This window comes from Saccostrea cucullata, unplaced genomic scaffold (genome assembly GCF_032062105.1).
Source record: "Saccostrea cucullata isolate Sc308-1 unplaced genomic scaffold, CSIRO_AGI_Scuc_v1 ctg11309, whole genome shotgun sequence".
In the NCBI taxonomy this organism is placed as follows: Eukaryota; Metazoa; Mollusca; class Bivalvia; order Ostreida; family Ostreidae; genus Saccostrea; species Saccostrea cuccullata.
Genome location: NW_026923397.1, coordinates 1 through 21,266, shown reverse-complemented (window position 1 = coordinate 21,266; position 21,266 = coordinate 1). Strand labels below are relative to the sequence as shown.

The 21,266-nt window shown below is 34.2% G+C and overlaps 2 protein-coding genes across 2 annotated transcripts; one reads left to right on the top strand and one right to left on the bottom strand.

Moving 5' to 3' along the window:
* Nucleotides 1-873: 873 nt before the first annotated feature.
* Nucleotides 874-15,569, bottom strand: LOC134263904 (HEAT repeat-containing protein 6-like). Its single transcript, XM_062746262.1, has 19 exons — nucleotides 15,469-15,569; nucleotides 11,373-11,480; nucleotides 10,838-10,978; nucleotides 10,631-10,746; nucleotides 10,377-10,491; nucleotides 10,118-10,213; nucleotides 9,484-9,909; nucleotides 8,019-8,141; nucleotides 7,713-7,789; nucleotides 7,060-7,189; nucleotides 6,178-6,277; nucleotides 4,268-4,739; nucleotides 3,827-3,908; nucleotides 2,996-3,082; nucleotides 2,638-2,772; nucleotides 2,232-2,354; nucleotides 1,679-1,803; nucleotides 1,164-1,324; nucleotides 874-959 (listed from the first exon to the last, which is right to left on the bottom strand). Exons 5-19 carry the CDS (start codon nucleotides 10,470-10,472, stop codon nucleotides 874-876), a joined length of 2,319 nt encoding a protein of 772 aa, XP_062602246.1. The 5' UTR covers nucleotides 10,473-10,491; nucleotides 10,631-10,746; nucleotides 10,838-10,978; nucleotides 11,373-11,480; nucleotides 15,469-15,569.
* A 1,881-nt stretch (nucleotides 15,570-17,450) lies between these two features.
* LOC134263903 (2-methoxy-6-polyprenyl-1,4-benzoquinol methylase, mitochondrial-like) lies at nucleotides 17,451-19,820 on the top strand (the record flags this gene model as incomplete). The annotated part of the gene is made up of 4 exons (XM_062746261.1): nucleotides 17,451-17,501; nucleotides 18,138-18,396; nucleotides 19,181-19,287; nucleotides 19,732-19,820. Coding segments are annotated over exons 1-4 (506 nt in total), but the record flags the coding sequence as incomplete, so codon positions are not given.
* Between the last annotated feature and the right edge of the window lie 1,446 nt (nucleotides 19,821-21,266).

Here is a 21,266-nt window from a genome sequence, read left to right as displayed (position 1 = left end):
CCATAAAATTCACAATTTTGGTAGTGGCACTCTTGCTTATCATAACGATGTACTTAGTTAGTTTATATAATACCCAGGAGCAGAGAAGAAGATTTTCAAAGAATTCATGTATTTTCATTATATAATCAATAGAGCCCCGCCCTAACACCGGAACCCCTGACCCTGGGGTGATAAAATTCACAATTTTGGTAGAGGCACTCTTGCTGATCATAACTATGTACTTAGTTAGTTTATTTAATACCCAGGAGAATAGGAAGAAGATTTTCAGGTAAATAATGCATTTTCACTACCTACTTATTTAGCCCCGCCCTAGCACTAGAACCCCTGACCCCAGGGCCATGAATTTCACAATTTTGGTAGAGGACTCATTGCTGATTACAATCATGCAAACAGTTTGACTGCTTGATGTCCAGGAGTAAAGGAGAAGATTTTTAAAGATTGCATTAGTTTTAGTGGTTTTGGCCCCACCCCCCAGGCCCCAGGGGGGCAGGGACCATGAAATTCAAAATTTTTGTTCCCCTTCACCCATAGATGCTTTGTGCCAAATTGGTTGAAATTGGTTGAGTGGTTGCAGAGAAGAAGCTGAAAATGTTCAAATGTTAACGTGCGACGCACTTATCACGACGATAGACGAAAACGGATAGCAATAGGTCACCTAAGTTTACCGAGCTACCTAATTAACTTCATCCCCTTAATTCTAAGGGGATGAATTTAAGAAATTTTGCTTGAATTTGGCCCTGTACTCCTGGAGAATGAGTCAAAATGTAGAAAGAAAATAGAAGGACAGATGCACAGATAGACCTAAGGTGACCAGAAAAAAATCACAAATCTGTGGTTCAGGTGAGCTATAAACAATGCTAATAAGAAGGAATGTCATATTACCTTCATTGTTCCACTGCTGATGTTCTTTATTAATGCTTTGACTCCATCCTCTACAGATGTTCTGAAAGAACTCTTGCCTGAAATGGACACAACAACTCATCATTTCAATTTCTTCTATACATGAACAACAAATAAGAAACACAATCATTACTTTAACTGCATTCAACCCATATAAAGAATTAACATGTGCAGCTTAAATCAGTGATAAATGTTTAACAATAAAAATAAACATGCAAGTGCTATTGTCCAATGGTTTACAGAAATTCCAAACCAAATCCTACCGAGGCTCCTGATTGGTAGATATCTGAGGATATTTCCCAGGGCTCTGACTGCGTTAGACTTGACTTTGTCACTGTCCTGACAGGCCTTTATGGAGGTACTAAACAGCTTCTGTAGCAGCATGTCAGAGAAGTCATTCATGAAGTCATTATCACCATCAATCCTACAAACAAATAAATAATGTCAGGAAAATTAGAAATCACCTGTCTACATGACAATCATATGAGAAAAAAATACAAATGGTAGACAAAATGGAAGAGCAATCATTGGAAGACTACAGAAGATACATGTAATTAGAAAATTGCCAGGACTGTTATTTTGAAGTTAATTTTTTTTTAAATTTTTTTAAAATAATTATTGATTTCTTTTCTTGATTTTCTCAACCAGAGACCTGTTGTACAGTTCTGCAGTTAAAATCTGTCCTCCTATCTCTCCTGCATTGAAAAATATTAAGAACAATTGCCCCTTGTTTCAATCTACTTTCTTTTCTTGCTTATGATAAGATCTATATCCTTACTTGTTTAAGACTAGAGCATCACAGGGGTTAGCTAGGGACCAGGCAGTCTTAAAGTGGACATTCAAACAGGTGTCCTCCATAGACATCAAGATAGCATTAGCAGCATCAGCTACAAAGCACACATCCTAAGTAGGGATTAAAGGAAAATAAATTACTGAAAGAAATATGACTTATTTATAGCAGCATTGTTGTTTCTTAATGTTTTTAAAATATTTCTTCCCTTGTATATTCCCAAGTATAACTTTTGAATAAAACCTAGGATCCAAAATCCAATAAGTAATTCAGAAGCTGCACCACCTGAGTATGTCCAAAGACATTTAATTAATTTTTCATCAAACATCCATGAAAATCTGACATATTTTGTCAATTCTGTAGATCATTAATATAAACTTAATATACTGTAGTGTACTTAATCTCTTTTGAAAATCATCAAACTCCTTATGATTTATGGAAAAACACTGAATCTTAAAACAAAAAAATCACCTTCAAAAAGCCAATTTGTTTTACCCTGTAAAATTTAGTTCTTACTTCTAGACAGATTAAACTGACTTACCTCTCTAAGACAAGGAAACAGTACAAACACTCCAATGGTCCTAAGGGCCGAGGATCGTACTATTTTATCTTCATCTGACGTTAATCCCAGAATTAAGGTGATGCACAACACCCTTTTGTCAATCTGAAAGATACAAGCTTGTAAATATATACTGTATGTAAATCTGAATTTCAAATACACTGTCAGGATTAGCTAACCAGTACTCTTATTTCATCAAATCTAGACACTCTATCATTCTTGTAATTAGCCAAGCACAAAGCAAAATGTGTATCTATATAAACAACTCAATGGCATTTATAATCAGTATTTCTATGTAAATGAAATATTTGTGCATGTCATTTAATACATTTCCATACTGATGCTAAAATCAATTAAAAGTAACATCATCAACATTTTTCTTACTTACTGGTAGGGCAGCGTAAACTTCTGGTCCTATGTTGGAGGCACAGTCACAGGTGGTGGCCTTCACTGCACAATTTGGCTCGGACTGGAGAATGTTAGCAATGGCTATACTCAACAGTGAAATCCAGAAATCTGTCACCTGCAAAGGATTTTTTATTACATACTGCAAAAACATGGGTTGGAACAGTTTTGAAATTTAAATGTATAACAAGTCTATATTATGAATATGCTTTGTGTATGCCTTTGGCCTCAGACCATGCAACCTAAGTCCTCTTTACCAAGCAAATAACTCAGGTGTGTATACTCCCTCAAGTTCAGTCAAAAACCTACAAATATACAGCTCAATCTTATTTATAACATACCTGTTGCAGAGTTAATCTGCCTGAGGAATCTGTTGCATCCCTTGCCTGTACTTCTCTCTGAAGAGCTTGAGTCAGATCATCCACAAGCTAAAATACAACACATTTTCATCTATACATGATTAAATCTGCACAACATTCACTTTGTATAGCCTATGCTATACCAAGGTCATGTAATTATGTTGACATTCAAAGTGGAAGGGACCATGCACCCCAATGCTCCCCTGAAAAATACTTACAAATGCAAATGCATAAACAGGCCATAATAAAAATATTTCTAGATTCTCATCCCAACCCGCCCCGATTTTTTATCTCTGCCATGATTTTTTCATTTCTTTTTTTCTTCGTCTTAATTCTGATTGGGATTGATATTCAACTACCACTCACTTTTCATTTTAAATCATGTGAATGTCAGCATGATTTTGACAGCTGAAAAGATGGTAATTTCTGTAATATATGTTAAACAAGGGTCAATGGTTGTGAAAGATTGGTGATGATGTGTCGGTAGAGATAAATTGACCTGTACTTTGACTTTTATTTGGGTATTATAGATAAATCTGCACTAATTGACCAGGTCAATAAAAAATCTGGAAAATGGGAAAAATAAAAAACATAAAATAAAAGCCACCTGCCTGCGAAGAGAATCTAGGAAATTTTTTTATTATGACCATTGGCCTTACTGGTATGTTGAATTTTAAAGATTTACATCACTTCATTATTCCTTTATTTAAAGCATTCACATTCTAATTTTATACTATTGTAAAACTGACATGATTACTGATGTAACGTTTTCGGATAAATGAAGCATACAGAATTGTACACAATCTTTCTTACCTTTGATGTGTGAAGACGAATCACAGGATCTGGATCAGCATAACACTTGAGAATCAGATCTTGTAGGACAGGTAGACTGTTTCTATAGAGATAATATAATTACATGTAACTCCTCAAATTAAATACTGTATTTCTCCAATATACAAATATTACCATATACCGGTAAATATCCAGTTATATTTTCTTAAATTAAAATTTGTATTTGCTCATGTAAATGTATGAGTCTGAGTTTGTAATAATAACACCCCTTTCCATATCACACCCTGTATCACTCCTCTGGCCTATGGCCCTCTGGCTGACATTGGTGTCTCAGACTGAGACCGTGTGTGATGTGGAATAGGGTACCTACATATCATTACCTATAAACAATATATATGTAATATTGAAAACTTGATGTTACACTGTTGGGGTAAGTTCACTGTATCCTGTAACATTTTCTACCTGATTATTGGGAAGTATCCTTTGCCCAGGTGAGCTAGGACTTGTAAGGACTCCAGTCTTACAGGTAGAGGCTCCGTATGTTCTCCGTTCTCCCCCACACTGGGCAGTATGTTCCTCACACATAACTTCACCAGCCAAGATACACTGTGGGCAGAAGCTTGTAGACTCATGTCTGAGAACACTGGGGTCTGGACCCCTGAGGATGAACCCATAGGGCTCCCCATTCCTGGGGATGAGTTTTGAATGTCCTTGACCTCCTCCATCATGCCTGCTTCAGCATTAGGAGAACAGTTACTCTGGTTACCACTGCTGATTCCCGAGTCTCCACTCAGATGAGGGTTGGTGTCGCGACTGACACTTGTCTGACTGTGCGGACGGCCTGACTGGATGATGTGACAGACCTCCATTAGAGGGGGCTGTATGGCTGCCACAGCTCCTAGGCATGTCAAGCAAGCCACTCTCACATTAGGATCTGTAAAAACAAAGGTATTAGTGTGTGCTCAAGTCTGCCCACTCCATTTTACTTTTTTGTACTCATTTCCTATGCTATAAATCTGGAAATTTTACAGTCTGCTTTTCTGATCATATTTTGTCCGTCGTCCGTCCGTCTGTCCGTCCGTCTGTCCGTCCGTCTGTCCGTCCGTAACTTTTCACATTTTCGACTTCTTCTCAAAAACCAACGGGCCAGTTTTAACCAAACTTGGTACAAAGCATCCTTGGGTGAAGGGGAGTTTAAATTGTTAAAATGAAGGGCCAAGTATCCTCCAAAGGGGAGATAATCAAGAAAAAACAAAAATAGGGTGGGGTCTTGAAAAAATCTTCTTCTCAAGAACCACTGGGCCAGAAAAGCTGAAACTTATGTGGAAGCATCCTGGGGTAGTGTAGATTCTAAATTGTTCAAATCATGGCCCCCGGGGGTTGGGCGGGGCCACAATAGGGAATCCAAGTTTTATAGAAATATATAGGAAAAAACTTTAAAATGTTCTTCTCAAGAACCAGTGGGCCAGAAAAGCTGAAACTTATGTGCAAGCATCCTGGGTAGCCTAGATTCTAAAATTGTGCCATTTGAAACCCCTTAATTGGTGACTGTAAGCATACCAAATAAAGTTTTACATAGAAATACATAGGAAAAAACTTCTAAAAATCTTCTTTAGCATGTAGGGCCAGTCAAGCTGAAACTTATGTCATGCATCCTGGGATATATTCAAAATTGTTCAAATCATGACCCCCGGGGGCTGGGCGGGGCAAATATACAAAGTTTTACATAGAAATATATACGAAAAATTTTAAAAATCTTTTTCTAGCATATAGGTCACATTGGGATCACAAGGCTTGAAACTTGCATGGAAGCATCCTGGGATATTGTAGATTCTAAATTATACAAATTGTGACCCCCAGGGGTTGGGTGAGGCCACAATAACGAAGGTTAAAGTTTTACATAGAAATATATAGGAAAAATCTTTGAAAATCTTCTTCTCAAAAACCACTGGGCCAGAAAAGCTGAAACTTATGTGGAAGCATCCTGGGATAGTGTAAATTCCAAATTGTTCAAATCATGACTGGGGGTTGGGCGGGGCCACAAAAAAAAATCAAATTTTTACATAGAAATATATAGGAAAATTCTATAAAACTCTTCTTCTCAAGAACCACTGAGCCATTGAAGCTGTAACTTATTTGGAAGCATCCTGGGGTAGTGTAGATTCTTAATTGTTCAATTCATGACCCCCGGGGGTAGGACGGGGCCATAATTTGGAATCACAATAGGTTATTACAAGGGGGAAATCTGGTAAAGAACAGCTAGCATGGTCAAAGCTACTCAGGTGAGCGATGTGGCCCATGGGCCTCTTGTTTAATTTCTAAACATAGACTGTTTTAGGAAATTTATATTTCTGAAACTCATGCAGACTTACCCCTATAGCTAATGAAATTTCTGATTTGTTTAACAACCCGACTAAGTAGCCCTGGTCTCATCCTCGAGTAAGGTACATTGGTAATCAGGGTGGATACACACTACAATATACAAATATTACAACTGTATTTATACAATGTAAATCAGCACTATTCAAATGCAAGAACATCAGATTTCCTAACAGGTGTCTAGAAACAGGAGTCTAGAAAAGCCAGATGTGTAAGGGATAATGACATTTAAAATTTCACTTGCTATAACTCCAAAATTAACTTACCCAGTATGATGCCCCAAATTTTTTTTTATACTTATATAAACGTATTAAACTGGGAAAAAAAACATTTATTTTTGCATGTATATTTTTATATACATGTAGATACCAAACATTGCTGTAGTTTGTGAAACTAATCCCATAGTATTTCTCCCTTACCCCCAAGTAACATGCCCCAGTTCTTTTTGAAAAGATTTTTAAGGTTTTTTTCCAGAAATATTCCCATAAAAATTTGATTTCTAATACTGGCACAATCCTACTCCTGAGACTAGAATATGAACAAACTTAAATTCAAACTGCATGTACATGTATACCCAAAAGCTTCTGCATAATTTTTTTTATTTTTCTGTAATATATTTCCTAATTATGGTTTTTCTATTAAAGAAACATGAATCCTCTTGATCCAAGTATACTCCATGCCAAGTTTTTAAAATATGCCCAATGATTCTGGCAGGGAAAATTGTAAAAACTAATTTACAAATGAACAACAGAAAAACTTTTATCAGAGAAGCTTACTAGAGCCTTCATGAGCTAAAAAAAGTCCATAAATAAAACTGACTTCTCTAACCTGAGCTGTTTTATATCATGTAGTATAGGTTTTTGTTTAATTCTCACCTTGATAAGCTGTGTTAGAGTCAGAGGAATATTCTCGGAGACTAACGCTAGCAGAAGACATCGGTGGAGCTCTCTTATTGTAGAACCCAATACAGCCGAAAAAGGAACAAATGTGGCAAACTTCTGGTCACTAAGATCAAATTAAATATTTCTTCATTGAAAAAAAAATCAAGCAATAATAACAACATCTATTTCCACTTTATTTAATAAATTAAAACTAATGTGCATGCTTGAATTCATAGTTATGCATTATGGGGGGAAAAAAATGTCAATTTCATATTATCATCTGAAAACATAATTTTACATAAAGCCTTCAAAATAAGGCATAATGCCATGAGTTTTCATAAATGATGTGATAGACATATTTATTTCTATACTGGTATATATGTATATTGATAAATTGATTTTGATCGCATGTTAATTAGCGATTTGATAACCCCAACTGCTGCATCTATAATGTACATGTACATGTATATATTATATCAGATATATACATGTGTGTGTGTGTTTACTAACCTTTCTTTCAGAACTTTCTATCTTGTCATTGTAAAAAAAAACCTTTATGCCTTCTGGGCCCATAATTGGAAAATAAAATTATCTTATCTTATAGTACTTTAATTTCAAAGTAGTTATTAATTAGGCCTATTCTTTACCTGTCATCAGCAGTTGCCAGCAGAGTTTTTGTGCCATCAATAAGAGCTGTCAAAGCTGCAAGAGCTCCCATTCTGCACTGTAAGGGGAAGTAATTCAAATACTTACAGTTTCAGTAGCTTTTAAATACATGTACTGTACTTATACATGTACTTTTATTCATATGCAAACAGAGGCAGTAAAATTGATGTAGCTTGAATAAAATAGGTCATTGATTATACATTGTACATGGCCTTAATGTTATTTGAATTTTAGATATATTTTGTAAGACATTATAATAAAAAATTATAATATCAATGAAAACTTGCCTTTGGTGAGGGATCTTTCAGAATGACGGTAAAAAGTGTGTGGACTTGAGGACTATTACCAGCTGCCGTGGAGTCAGGTATGAATGACGACCAGTATCCAAACATTACTCGCTTATTGATGCTCTAGTTAAGGAGAACCAAAAAATATCATAGCATTACTTTGTAAGATATATTCTAAGCACCAACTACATTATATTAAACAGGTTCATTTCTTCACTCTTTAATATTCACAAGAAAAATTGTGATCCCATATTGTGGCCCTTTTCTGTTCCTTAAAAGATGTTTTTGTTGAATTCCCTACATATTCCCCATATAAATCAGTAATCTCCTACTGTGGAGACAACTACCACCAGGGTCATGATTTCAAGGAGTCCATCTTCTTCTAGACCAACGGTTCTTGAGAAGACAGTTTTTGAAGAAACCCACCTTGATTTTTGCATTGTCTTGATGATCTGCCTCTCAAGAAGGAGTGAGCTTTCATTTTAAGAAAAAACAAGAAATCTGTGAGCCAATGCTCACTAGTAATACCCCCGCTCTGATGTAAATAAGCACTATCATGTTAATATACACAAGTTCAATTACAGGCAGATGCACAGAAAAATATGAAGTTGACATCAGATTCATATCAAAATTAATCCCACCATATGGCATACCTCAACAAAGAGTGTAATAAAATTTCAAGCATCTGCTATGAACAGCTAATGAGAAAACTGCGACAAAGATTTATTATGTATGAAATGGACAGACGCACCGTCAGACAAACAGGAAGTTGATATCAGATTTGGTCAAAAATGTATCCCACTATATGGCATGCCTCAGAGAAGATTTTGTTAAAATTTCAAGCATCTACAATTAGTAGTTGCTGAGAAAACTGCGACGAAAATTTGTTATGTATGAAACGGAGAGACGCACAGACAAACAGGAAGTTGACATCGGATTTGAGCGAAAATGTATCCCACCATATGGCATGCCTCAGATAAGATTGTGCTAAAATTTCAAGCATCTACGATGAGTAGTTGCTGAGAAAACTTCCGAAAATTTGTTATGTATGAATCGGACAGACGTACAGACAAACAGGAAGTTAATATCGGATTTAAGTGAAAATGTATCCCACCATATGGCATGCCTTAGAGAAGATTGTGTCAAAATTTCAAGAATCTGCGATTAGCAGTTGCTGAGAAAACTGCAACGAAAATTTGTTACGGATGGACACACGGACAGACAGACAGACACAAGGGTAAAACCGTATACCCCCCTCTCCTTCGGAGCGGGGGTATAATTATTTCCCTTCATTCAGAAGATGGTTTTCGGAAAGTATGGTAGAAATTGGTCCTATTGTTTTTGAGAAGTCAAATTGTGAAAACAAACAAAAAGATAGACTGATGGACTGAATTAAAGATGATGGACAACAGGTGACCAGTAAAGCTCATTTAAAGTTTGCAGTTCAGATTAAAAAAATATTTACCTTTATCGTTGTGTGCAAACAAGCCAGGGCACATTGTCTGACTTTGGCATGCAGTGACCTCAACCTTGAAGTCTGACCTCCCTCAGTGTCAGAATACTCCGACTCTGAACTGCTGATTTTTGCCCAGTTGGGTCTGGAAGATACTGCCTCTGCAGCTTTAGCTCTTGTCATCTCTGTTTCATCATTCTCATTCTCCTCCCTCTCCTGTGGTGATTTTGAGGTTGTGTTCCGATTTGTTTCTGCTCCTTTCTTTGCCTTTTTCTTTTTGTACTTTTTAACGCCTCCAGACTTTGCTGAGGAGTCATTAGTCTGTGGCTCTGACTTTGTGGGGCTTGATGGGGAGGGGTCATACTGACTGAGGGGGGTGGGGTATAGACTCTCTGGTACAGCCACTGGAGCACCAGGCAGACCATGAAACATAAACACCTAAAGACAAGAGATTTACCAGCATATACATCTATCTAAATCATCAAAATTATTTTTAATTAAAAATTACATAAATTTTACATGTTAAATTTGTCCAATCCAGAATTCACTAGTTCCACAAATATTACATTACTTTGATGAAGTATAAAGTTTTATATCTTTCTTTATAACAGTGCTATTCATAGCTAGATTTAACAAAATAACAAACCCTAATTCCAGCTAACAATGGTCCCAGGTTTTCAGATGGCATTATTTTGGTTGCTGTCAACAAATTGTGTAGCCCTCTCAAACTGCAAATCAAAATCTACAAAAGAGTACCAATTTATATTTATTGTTTTTGAAGTTTAAAGGAAAAGTATACAAAAACAATTAAACCCTGTAAGAAATTTCACTGAGAAAAGCTTTTATTGCGAAACTGAAATGAAAATCTATATTCAGTGATGGATAATGCATTTGCTACACAGTACCTTGCACTGTGTTCCTGGCTCCATGTTAGCAACAGGTACTCTATGTAAAAGTTCCAATAAAATCTGGAAACACAGGGCAGCATATCTGTCATCCATATATTCCTCACTGGACACTCTTCAAAATTAGTTAAACTGTTCTTAATGAAATGATAACAGACATCACAAGACACACAACTGACAGAAAGACAAATGAACAGAGGAACATCTGACACTCTCTGTTTCAGAGAAGCTCTATTTTGCTTTTGATACTATACCTGAAAGTCAGGTTCTCCACACACTGAACCGCTCCTTTAAGAATATCCTCACTGGTGGCATCTTCTTTAATCAGTGGAATCAGAACCCCTCGAGGCCCAAGTAGCACTTCATGAAACTAAAACAATTAAGCAAAAAATCAACTGTGATGTGGGTTCAAATAAAACTCAAATCACATTTCCAGTGGAATATTTTGACTGCCTATAAACCTGAGCTAATCTGTCCACATTTTCATACACCACAGCTCCCAGTGACTGGAGAATCTCGGCGGTGGCCCAGTGGGATATCCTCTGTACCGCCTTCACCAGGAAATCTGTGGCGTTCCATAGAACCTCATCCTCCAGTGACAGCTGTCAAAAATAAACTTACAGCTATCAAAAAATATATCATTGAAGGAATCAGCAACATTCCAGTTCTCCAAGAGCAAGTCTATTTCCTGAGTTAAAGTCGAGGGCAACTGGTTAATTTTTAACTGCAATTCTACTTTATACATAGTATACGTCTCCCCTTATCACAAAGACCATTTCCCTGAATATGCTGAATAATAGTTTTATCTATAAACACCAATGAAGCAGATGAAATTCATAAAATTTTTGGAGAATATTAAACAAAAAAATTATGGTTTGTCTTTGGGCAATTTCAAAAGGTCTGCAAAACTGAAAACTACCTCAGAACTATGCTGTCCCCCATCAGTTGCTTGATAACATTATTTTTGTAGTGAATAAATAATCTGAAAAATCTTACTTGCTGTTTTGCCGTCAGGCTGTGTATAATCTGGCACACTTTCACTGATATCTGTTCCTCATAAACTGGTATTATTCTGCATACATGGCAAATTAAGCTGTTGGCATCCTACGAAATAGAATTTTTGCATTTAATATACCAGTACATTATATATTTTAGTCATTTACATATTTGGAGACTTGTTTGCTGAAGAGCTTTGTTTGAATCTGCATGAATCATATAAAGAGTTTAAACAAGGCCAAAATAAAATTATAGTTTGTTTGGAATTGCCGCCCGCCTCATTAAAATACCCCCCGCTCAAAAAATTTTATTGGCAAAATATTAACAATATTTTTTTTTATCGTCTTATATTGTTTAGTACTAGTTAGTTCGTTCGTCGAAATAGGTTTTTAAAGTCGGGTTTGAACTCAAATTAATTTAACAACTCGGGTCAATAAAACGCTTTCTTCATAGTATTTATGATATAGCGATTATAGGTGGCAATTTGACAAAAGCCGCCAAAATGTCAGTCCATGTTGGAAACACTCAAGCGTTGTGTTGAAGAGCAGAACATTTTTGCATCTCTTTAAAAATAAAAGGTGAATAAAAAATTAAATGGAATGATACATCGATACCTGGAAAGAGCTATTATAATAGATTGCTCATTGAACTTGATAAGTTAAGTCCGTCATGTTGGAAAAAAAATGATCGTTCAGTTCCCACTTAAAAAAATTACATGGATCAGAAACGTTTTATCCCAAATACTATCTGTCAGTATGACAAGTCTTTGCAACGTAATGTTAAAACTGATGCATGGTGAAAACTCGAGAAAGTACCAAGCACCCCCTCCCGGTTTTCCACAAAACATCCCAACTATTCCTTAGAAATTTTGTGTGGTTTAAACTGTTTGCAAGCGTTGTCTTAAATTTCAAAGAGAAATACTACGAAATAGACTTATAAAAGTATTGTTTAATAAAGATTCTTATAATAAACTAGAAGTTTGATGCTGAAATATAACTACTAGTATTAATAAATGATCAGATCTTAACATCTAAATGAGATTAATATTTGAGTATCGTTCTGTGTACATCTTTTTTTTTTCAAATCAGACCAAATAATATTAATAAATAAAAGAAAGTGGATAATAAATGGAAATTACCACTGTTCATTGAGTTTTAATTTTTTATAATTTTGCTTCAATTTTTAAAAAAAAAAAAAATAATAAAATCCCTCCCTCCCTCCTGGGTCTGAAAACCCCCAGGCGGCAATTCCAAACAAACATTTTTTTAAGGATGGCCCAAGAAGGGCATATGGTATCACATGTACTCTAGCAATAATCAACAGAGTAGCTATGCACAATACTGTATGTGTATGGTTTTAATTTGTTTTTTTTCAAAGAGGTAAGAAAAGCAAGACTGATCATGGGTTTCCGACATTGATCAACCTGTAAACATGAACCATAGAGCAAAGAATTTGAATCATTCTGACTATTGCTGGACCTCTTCTGCATTGGAGGTTAAAACAAATATGTCAGTGATATGAAACAATCAATTTGGGTTAAATTGAAACCTATTTAAGGATGTACAACACACCTACCCCAAAAAATTCCTGTCGTTTAATTTTCGTTATTTTTGTATATTTAGTACATGACTATATCTACTGCATGTATGCACATTTTGGACAAAATCGTTCGAGTGGTTTTTGGACAGGAACTTCCAAAAGTTACCCCCCTTTAGTTGTTTACAAGGAGAGAAAATTTTTAATCAATGAACTACTTAAACCTTGATTTTCAAAAAAGCCAGGTTAGATATAAATGTCAAATTTCATTGGCTTATTCCTTTAACCATTTAACACAAAAACATAGTCATCTTTTTGATATACATATCATCAAAACAATTTTTAAAGACCTTAAACTGAAAAACTATGAATTATCTAAGCCTTGAAAATTGCGTATTTTTCAAATTCAAATTTTTTTGTGAAAAAACCTGTCGTTTAATTTTGGTAAAAAAACTTCCTTTAGGTAGCTGGTAGTAAAAATAATCTTCATAATTTTTTGTATAATTTTTGTACGACCAGTTTTTATTTAATAGCGGAAAATTAACCCCTCCCCCTTTCTCAATAAATCACGTTCCCGCGCGTCTTTCAGACGGGGGTCTATCACTTTGTTATATGAATCTACAAATACACATTAAAAAAATTAAATTGGAATATTGCTTTTGTTTCAAAAATATATTAACTTACAAATTTAAAAGTTCTTATATGGAAAGCGTATTTAAATGTAGATTTTTAGACAATTTTTGAATACCCCTATCACCCCCACCCCTTCCTTTTTTGCGTCGCAGACCATTAGCGTTTGACGAAACGTCGTTTACAGTGCAAATATACTGGTATTTCGTCATTTGAATCCCGGAGGTATGCATTAGTTTTTAAATTCATGAATGCAGAATAAATATTGACTAGGCCTAATGTTTTTTTATATGTATCAGGAAAAAATTACTGAAGGATTTTAGTTTTTAGTCCATATATGTATGTGTTATGAATTCCATATCACATGAAACCTGGATACGAATTCAAGTTATGTTGAACTTGAATATGTTGATTTTTAATATTATTTCTTTAATTTTATTTATAAAAATGGTGTTTGTTCAACTCTCCCGTGATATAAATGGAATAATTGTAGTTTCATGTCATTATTTCAAACGAGACAGTATGTGGCCGTGGGGATACATCGACATTTGCATAGATGTACACCCCTCACGATATTGTACGCATTCTTTCAATGTCGTTGCTTCTAAATTTATAATGAAAATTCCGTATTCGTCCACATTAACTTCAAAATATCAAACATTAAACTCTTCAACTATTTCAATTTATATCAAATCGCACATTGATAATTTTAAAAATCTTATAGGCTACGTTTTGTTTTGATTCGAGGAAATGCGAACCGACATTGTTGAGCGACAGAAAGTCAAGCAATTTGCTGCAATAGGATATTCATAAATGCAGATAATTTCAGTACAAATGAATGATTCTTTTCAATTCTATACTTACATTGTGTATATGAGGTCTATAGTATTCAATTCTCGGATTTTTCAGGTCTTGCTGTAAATGTATCTGATTCTGTGGAAAACCGTGAATAAAGGGAGGAAAATAAACATCTCCTACATTTTCAGAGTTGTTCCTCTTTGATCAGTAAGGGTCTGAGAACAACATCGATTTTACATTGTAAAAAGTTTTTTGTTTATTTATTGTTGTTTTATTTAATTAAAGAAGAAAAACAATATTTATATCGTAAATGCACAAATTGTAATGAAGACCATTAATCGGAATGTTATATAGCCAATTGTACATAATGAGAATTTCGGCAATGTAAAATAAAATTTTCAGAATAAAAAAAATGCTGCGCTTTGATCAAAAATACAATTTATTGTATATGAAATGAAATGAAATAAACATTAAGGGATGGTATTTTATGTCTTGCTTTTTACGGAGTTTAATCGGGTTAATTAAAAAATACTTATTGATTAAGTATGGTACGCACAATCACAGCCAAGCCCCATATCCCAATTTTCTTTCATGATTGATATACATCGGGATCGTTTTACTCGTCGTTTTGACGCTTTATTTTTGACGTTAAATTTGACGTCACGTCAAACGTTCAATTGAAATCGCAAGAGTTATCTCCCCCAGTGTGTTGTACGTCTTTAAGGTAGGAAACAAAAGATTTTTAGTGAAAGGGAGTTAAAAATGTCTAAATAAAAACTTGCAACAGATGGAGAGTTAAATTCATTGTGTTTTGATTGAAACAAGTGGTCAAAAAACCAGACAAGATTTCCAAAATAACATTGTGTGGTACTGATCTAAGATTGGAAAGAGACTCAGGCTCTGTTCTAAAAATTTTAAGTCTCAATGAATCTAGCTGAGATTAGGTACACAATACACTTTCACACTGCACTGGTTGCAAAAAATACTGTAATATTCTCTGCTGGATTAAACAATTTGTTTAAGTTGATATCTTGTACTCTTTACTATTGTCGTTTTCTGGTTAACTTTTAGTACATAAATTGATAACAAGTGTCTGTTGGATTTTGCTTGAGAAAATTCAAACGTTCAGTACCTCTTCATCAACAAACTTCTGTGAATAATCTAAAGCTATCAGCTCGTCAACCAAAACGTTGATGTCAGTTTTGTGTTGACATCATCTCTATGCGTTATTTTAAGTAGTCTTTTTAGGCAGTTTTTAAATGTAACTTTTTCACCATGGTGAGAGTTTTCCATCTTTCTAAATTTTCTCCTGTGTACTACGATCCCGATGTATGTAAAATTAAAGTGATTGTCATTATTTTCATTTAGTTTTGAGATTGTCGTAATCTTTAAAACCTTTGTGTTGAGATTGTATTTAATACAAATCTTTTTTTTCCATATGTTTTACTTTCAAGTGTATAAATCATCAAGATGCTGTTAAATAGATATTCTTTGTGTTGATCATTGTGAAAACTGATAACTCTTTGTGTTGAAGATGGCGTTTTCTGTTGGAAATTTTGTGTTGAGATTGTTTTTCTGTTGAAGTGTTGAGATTATCAGTTATATATTTACAGACTCTTTGTGTTGTGATTGTCGTTATCTGTTGGACTCTTTGTGTTGATGTTGTTTCAATGCTCATTAGAATCATTTTTAGGTATAGTGATTATAGATGATACAGAGTGAAAAAAAGGAAATTTGAAGATTGGATTAATTTTTATTCGCATCTAGCTGCAGGACTGGATGGGGACTATAAAATTCACAATGTTCACGCAGAGCTACTCGTACTCATGTACCCATTGAAAATATGTATATTCACTGGATCCATATATTCATTTAATTTTGGTAAAGGGTTCCAAATTCTTAGCAATCTTAATTACATCTGTGGACCAGTGAATATTGAACTAAATATTGATACAAACACTATGTGATATTAATTATTGGGTAGACTTTACTTAATCACCCATACTTTCTCAGCAACATTGGAATCAGAGCAAATTGGAAGGAGGAGAGAAAAAAATTAATAGTCTATTAGACTATTACATAACATTTACGTCACTCAACTGATAAGGGTTAGGGGCACACTATTCGACTAATTAGGGTTAGTCTCGTACCCACCTGAGAGATTAGGATTAGTCCTGAAAGTGCCTTTTAGGGTGTGCAAAACCTACGCCCACATCTTCGAGAGATAATAAATAGACTACATGTATTAAGTCCATTAGGGATAGTCTAGCATCTGCCCTATGAGATTTCGTTATAACATCTTATTCCTTGCATACCACTCGCAAAGGACTGTTAGGGAATTAGAAAATGTTCATTTAGGATTTTAGGAAATTCAGTTGCTACAAAATTTTTGAAACCATAATTCAGCTTCAACAGCATTTCATTGGTTTGTTTACCATTAAGAATGGCTAAGTCTGAAAAAGAGGGCAGTATTGCACCGCATGCACTTCATTCAGTGAAATTATGATTTATCAATTTTTCCGTGAATAAACAATATTTATCAATCTTTTCAGAGAACGAGATCAAAAGTTTTAACTAAACTTTTGGGGTCAAAAAGGCCAAAAACTTCGTATTTTTTATTTTTTTTGATCGCTCACGTGAACTATATATACTGAAGTCACCTTTAGTGACATTCATTTTAGCACTTTTTCTGGGAACCGGTAAAAATAAAGTTGTTCCAGTTTTTTAAGACTGCATGCATTAATTTTGATGGTTTTGGTCCCATCCCTCAGGAATTTCAGAGACCATAGATAGATATACAATACCGTATTTCCCATCCTTTTTTAGCTTGTAAATGCTATCTTACAAAAATTGGCTAATATCAGTTTTAGAGACAGAATCTAAAAATGTTCAAAAGTCAATGGAAGTAAATTAACACATTGGCTTATCGATGACAGAGAAAAATAAATAGAGTATAGAAAAAAATTATATTGTGACCATGTTGACTTATAAAGAAATTGAAATTGTAAAATATTTACTTCATTCATGTACATATTACGTAAAATTTCTTAAGTATGACTTAATGAATGATTTACTTCATTCAGGGTCTATGGAACCATTTCACAAACCCCCAGAATGGCTCCTGTGGCAGGGACCAAGTTATTAGATGTTGCCTGTGTCAAACAGGTATTACAGGATTGTGAACTTTTAAAAATAGTGTGTATTTGTTTATCATCTCTCTGTATTCTAAAAGACACTTAACTGGGGACCAAAGCAAACACAGCTAAGGTATTTTTTTAAAAATTAATTTTAAATTCCTTTTTGTCTATGTTATTACCTCAACGGAAAAACTGTGAACTTTTCTGTGAGAAATGTTCATTTTTAGTCATCTGGCTTTTAGTTTTAACCTTTGGTTAAGATGAGTAAATTTATAAAAGAAATTTTACTCCTGCAGCTTTTTCCAAGGGGAGATAATAAAGAAAAGGCAAATATCTTAATTTTACTTTATACAGTGAAACTCGGTTATAGCGAAGTCCTAGGGACCTGTGAATTTGATTCGCTATGTCCATGATTTGTTATATCCATATAACGAATTCCTTTAACTATATATAGCAAACTTGCAATATGCATGTTTTTCTTCAAGTATTATGCTTGTTTTGTTTTGCTCATGGAACAGCAGGCCAATGTGACTCAAGTAAACATTGTTATTCTCACATGGGCCTTTGTTACATGCATCAAAATATTTTAAATCTCATCAGTTTCATATTCATTTACATGTATTTCAAATAATCTGGAACTATTTCTACAACAAAAATTTTGTAGGTGATATTGCATTTCGATTTTCTCAAGTACATACAGTCCCAAAATGAAAAACCAGTGGTGACAGATGAAAATTTTACCATTCCTACAAGTATAAATGCAGGAGCTTTTTCCATTCCCAGTGATTTTGCTGAGGAGGATGAACACATTGTAGATTTATCAGATTATAAAGAGGACACATCTCATGTGACAGTGTGTGATATCAACCAAGAAATGCTTAATGTCGGCAAAGCTCGGGCTGAAGAGGCAGGAATCACGTCTGGTAAACATTACAATCTTTGCAAGCATCATAATTTTTTTTAATGCTCTCAGCATCAAACATTGTGAACATTTGGTATACTTCAGTAACTACCTATTTACTACATCACTGAAGTAGATCATCCTATTTACAGTAATGCATGCTTGTAATGAAGTCCCAGGAACTAATCAGGAACAATTTTTCTTTGTTTCAAATGTAATTTGTTATATCTGTTAAGATCACAATATATTTTAGAGGCACAGGAAATATAAATCACTTTGCTGTAAACGTAAATTAATTATATAAAAAGCCTGTTGCTTTAAGCATGTTTTACTGTACATGTATTTCTCTTTTTGGGGGAGGGGTGGTCACTTTAAAGTAGTATGAGCTGCAACTTTGATGTCGGAATTTTTTGTTGTAAAATTGTAAATAATTATTTCCAATGACAGAAAAAATAACGTTATAAACTTGTGTCTTTCATATTTGCGATGGAAGAACAATTTTTATAAGCTTTGATTGAATCAAAATTGCATTATTGTCGTCCTGTACAATAACGATTTCTTATATAAAAACGTATATTGGATTGTATACAGAAGTCTTTGTTCTGCTTAAATTTAGTCTAGTTGATCATAAAGGTTTAAGTTACATGTACATTCAAATTTATCATAATAACACATTTTTACAGCAAAATAAAATTTCCAAAAATGCAACTTATATTGCTATAATATGTTTTACTTGCTGCAACAAATTTTATTTTCTTTCTTGTAAGCATTACCTGAATTTTTGTTTCATTATAAATTATGAATAGGTATTTCTTGGGTTCAAGGAAATGCAGAGAGTTTACCTTTTGAAGACAATACTTTTGACGCGTATTCAATAGCATATGGAATCCGCAACTGTACCCACATTGACAAAGTAAGGGCATTTTTAGCTTTAATGGTCAGAGACAACAAGTAGACAGTACACTAAGATACTTAATTCTATTTATTGTTTTTTCATTTTGAGGAACAGTGTTGCCATGGTTACTAAAAACATAAATTTCTGTAAAATACTTTCAAAATTCTACTCCTGCTACAGTTTTTGGAATTTCTTTTGAAAATAACTTGGCACACAAGTTAACAACACAAAGATACATACATGTGTAATTCTGTTTACCATTTTTTGATTTCAATGAGCAATGTTGCCATGGTTTCTAAATGTAGAAATTTCTGTGAAATATTTTCAAAATACTACTCCTCATACAAATTTGGTCAGATTACAATATAACATGGAAAACAGACTACGCAAAGAATCATGAATCTATTGAAGGCTTTGGACCTCGTTACTTAGACTGAACAACTGTTTGATTTTAAACCTTAGGTTCTAACAGAGGCATATAGGGTACTGAAACCTGGAGGACGATTTATGTGTTTGGAATTTAGTCAAGTTAATAATTTAATTTTACGAAGGTATGTATACAAAATTTTCATATTCTAAAAGCAAAGAATACTAAATTACATATACATGAAATAATAGGTTTACAAATATTTATCATGGTAAATCAGGATATAAATTTATTGCAGAGTGTATTGTAGATATTGCTGAGCTGAGACTCAAATTGCTCAATAATAGAATTTCTGATCACATTTTGTTCAGCATCCACCTCTCTGTAAATTGTCTTATTCTCTCAAAGACCATTGCATGATTTTTAACCAAACATGCCACAAAGAGTGCTTGTTTGAAGGGGATTCAAATGTGTCCAGACAGAGAACCACAGCATCTCTTAACAAGGCCGAGTCTAATTATTTCTGCCCGAGGGATTTTGATAATTTTTTGAAAATTAATTTTTACTGTTATATTTATTGTTTTAAGATTTAAAAATTGAATGTTTACCATCCCAGTTTCTTAGGGAATCATCTCAGAAGTTGTCAAATTTTACTATTGGACCGTATGGGAATTAGTTGGAAGAGTGCCAAATTAACACATTTTTCCCATATTTTTTGTATTTTTGCCCAAGCGATTTCTTTTTCATTCAAGTAGATGAAAGTTATAGTAAAATGTCACCAAACTGGGAATTTAAAAAAAAATTGACCATCTAGATTAGTCGAGGAATTTTAAGTTTATTTTTTCGAAGCCCAATACCTCTAAAATTGCCATGTTACGGTATAAATACTTATACCATATGCATATGAATTATCGGTGCATATGATTTTTTGGAAAAAATAGCAATGTTTAGATTGCTAGGTATGTTTCACTGGATGTTATTTCATCAGTTTTTAGTATAATAACCATGGACATCTTGAACATACAAGCGAGTCATGCGTCATTCTTCACGTCATGCATTGGTTACAAAATCGGAAATTGTTGACGTCATTAGAGCCATTTCAGCATTTTTCCCTAATTATTGTCGTAAAATCAACTTTTCAGACCAGCAGGGGTTACAGAAAATGTTTCTTTTGTATTTAAATCAAAATACTTGGCAAAGGTGTACATGTACTGTTGCTCAAATGACTGCATGAAATTAAAGTCATGCGCACTTGAATTAGACTCGGCCTCGTTAAAAGGGAGATATTTTAAATATAAGATAATTTGGTTACAGCATTTAAAAATCTCTTCAAGAACCATCAGTCAGAAAACTTGAAACTTTTAGTTTAAAGGTAGATTCAATTTTTAGGTCCCTGAGTAAACTCAGGTGACCTATTGCTATCCGTTTTCGTCCGTCGTCGTTCGTCGTGCGTTAACATTTGAACATTTTCAGCTTCTTCTCTGAAACCACTGAACCAATTTCAACCAATTTTGACATATAGCATCTATGGGTGAAGGGGAACAAAAATTATGAATTTCATGGTCCCTTCCCCCTTGGGGCCTAGGGGGTGGGGCCAAAACCACTAAAATTAGTGCAATCTTTAAAATCT

Excerpts from the sequence above, each read along its gene's own strand:
- LOC134263904 (XM_062746262.1), bottom strand. The coding sequence starts at position 10,472 with ATGGATGACAGATATGCTGCCCTGTGTTTCCAGATTTTATTGGAACTT. Across the intron at positions 4,740-6,177 it reads AAATTTCATTAGCTATAGGG|ATCCTAATGTGAGAGTGGCT; the intron begins GTAAGTCTGCAT and ends TTGTTTTTACAG. Across the intron at positions 960-1,163 it reads TCTACCAATCAGGAGCCTCG|GCAAGAGTTCTTTCAGAACA; the intron begins GTAGGATTTGGT and ends TGTCCATTTCAG.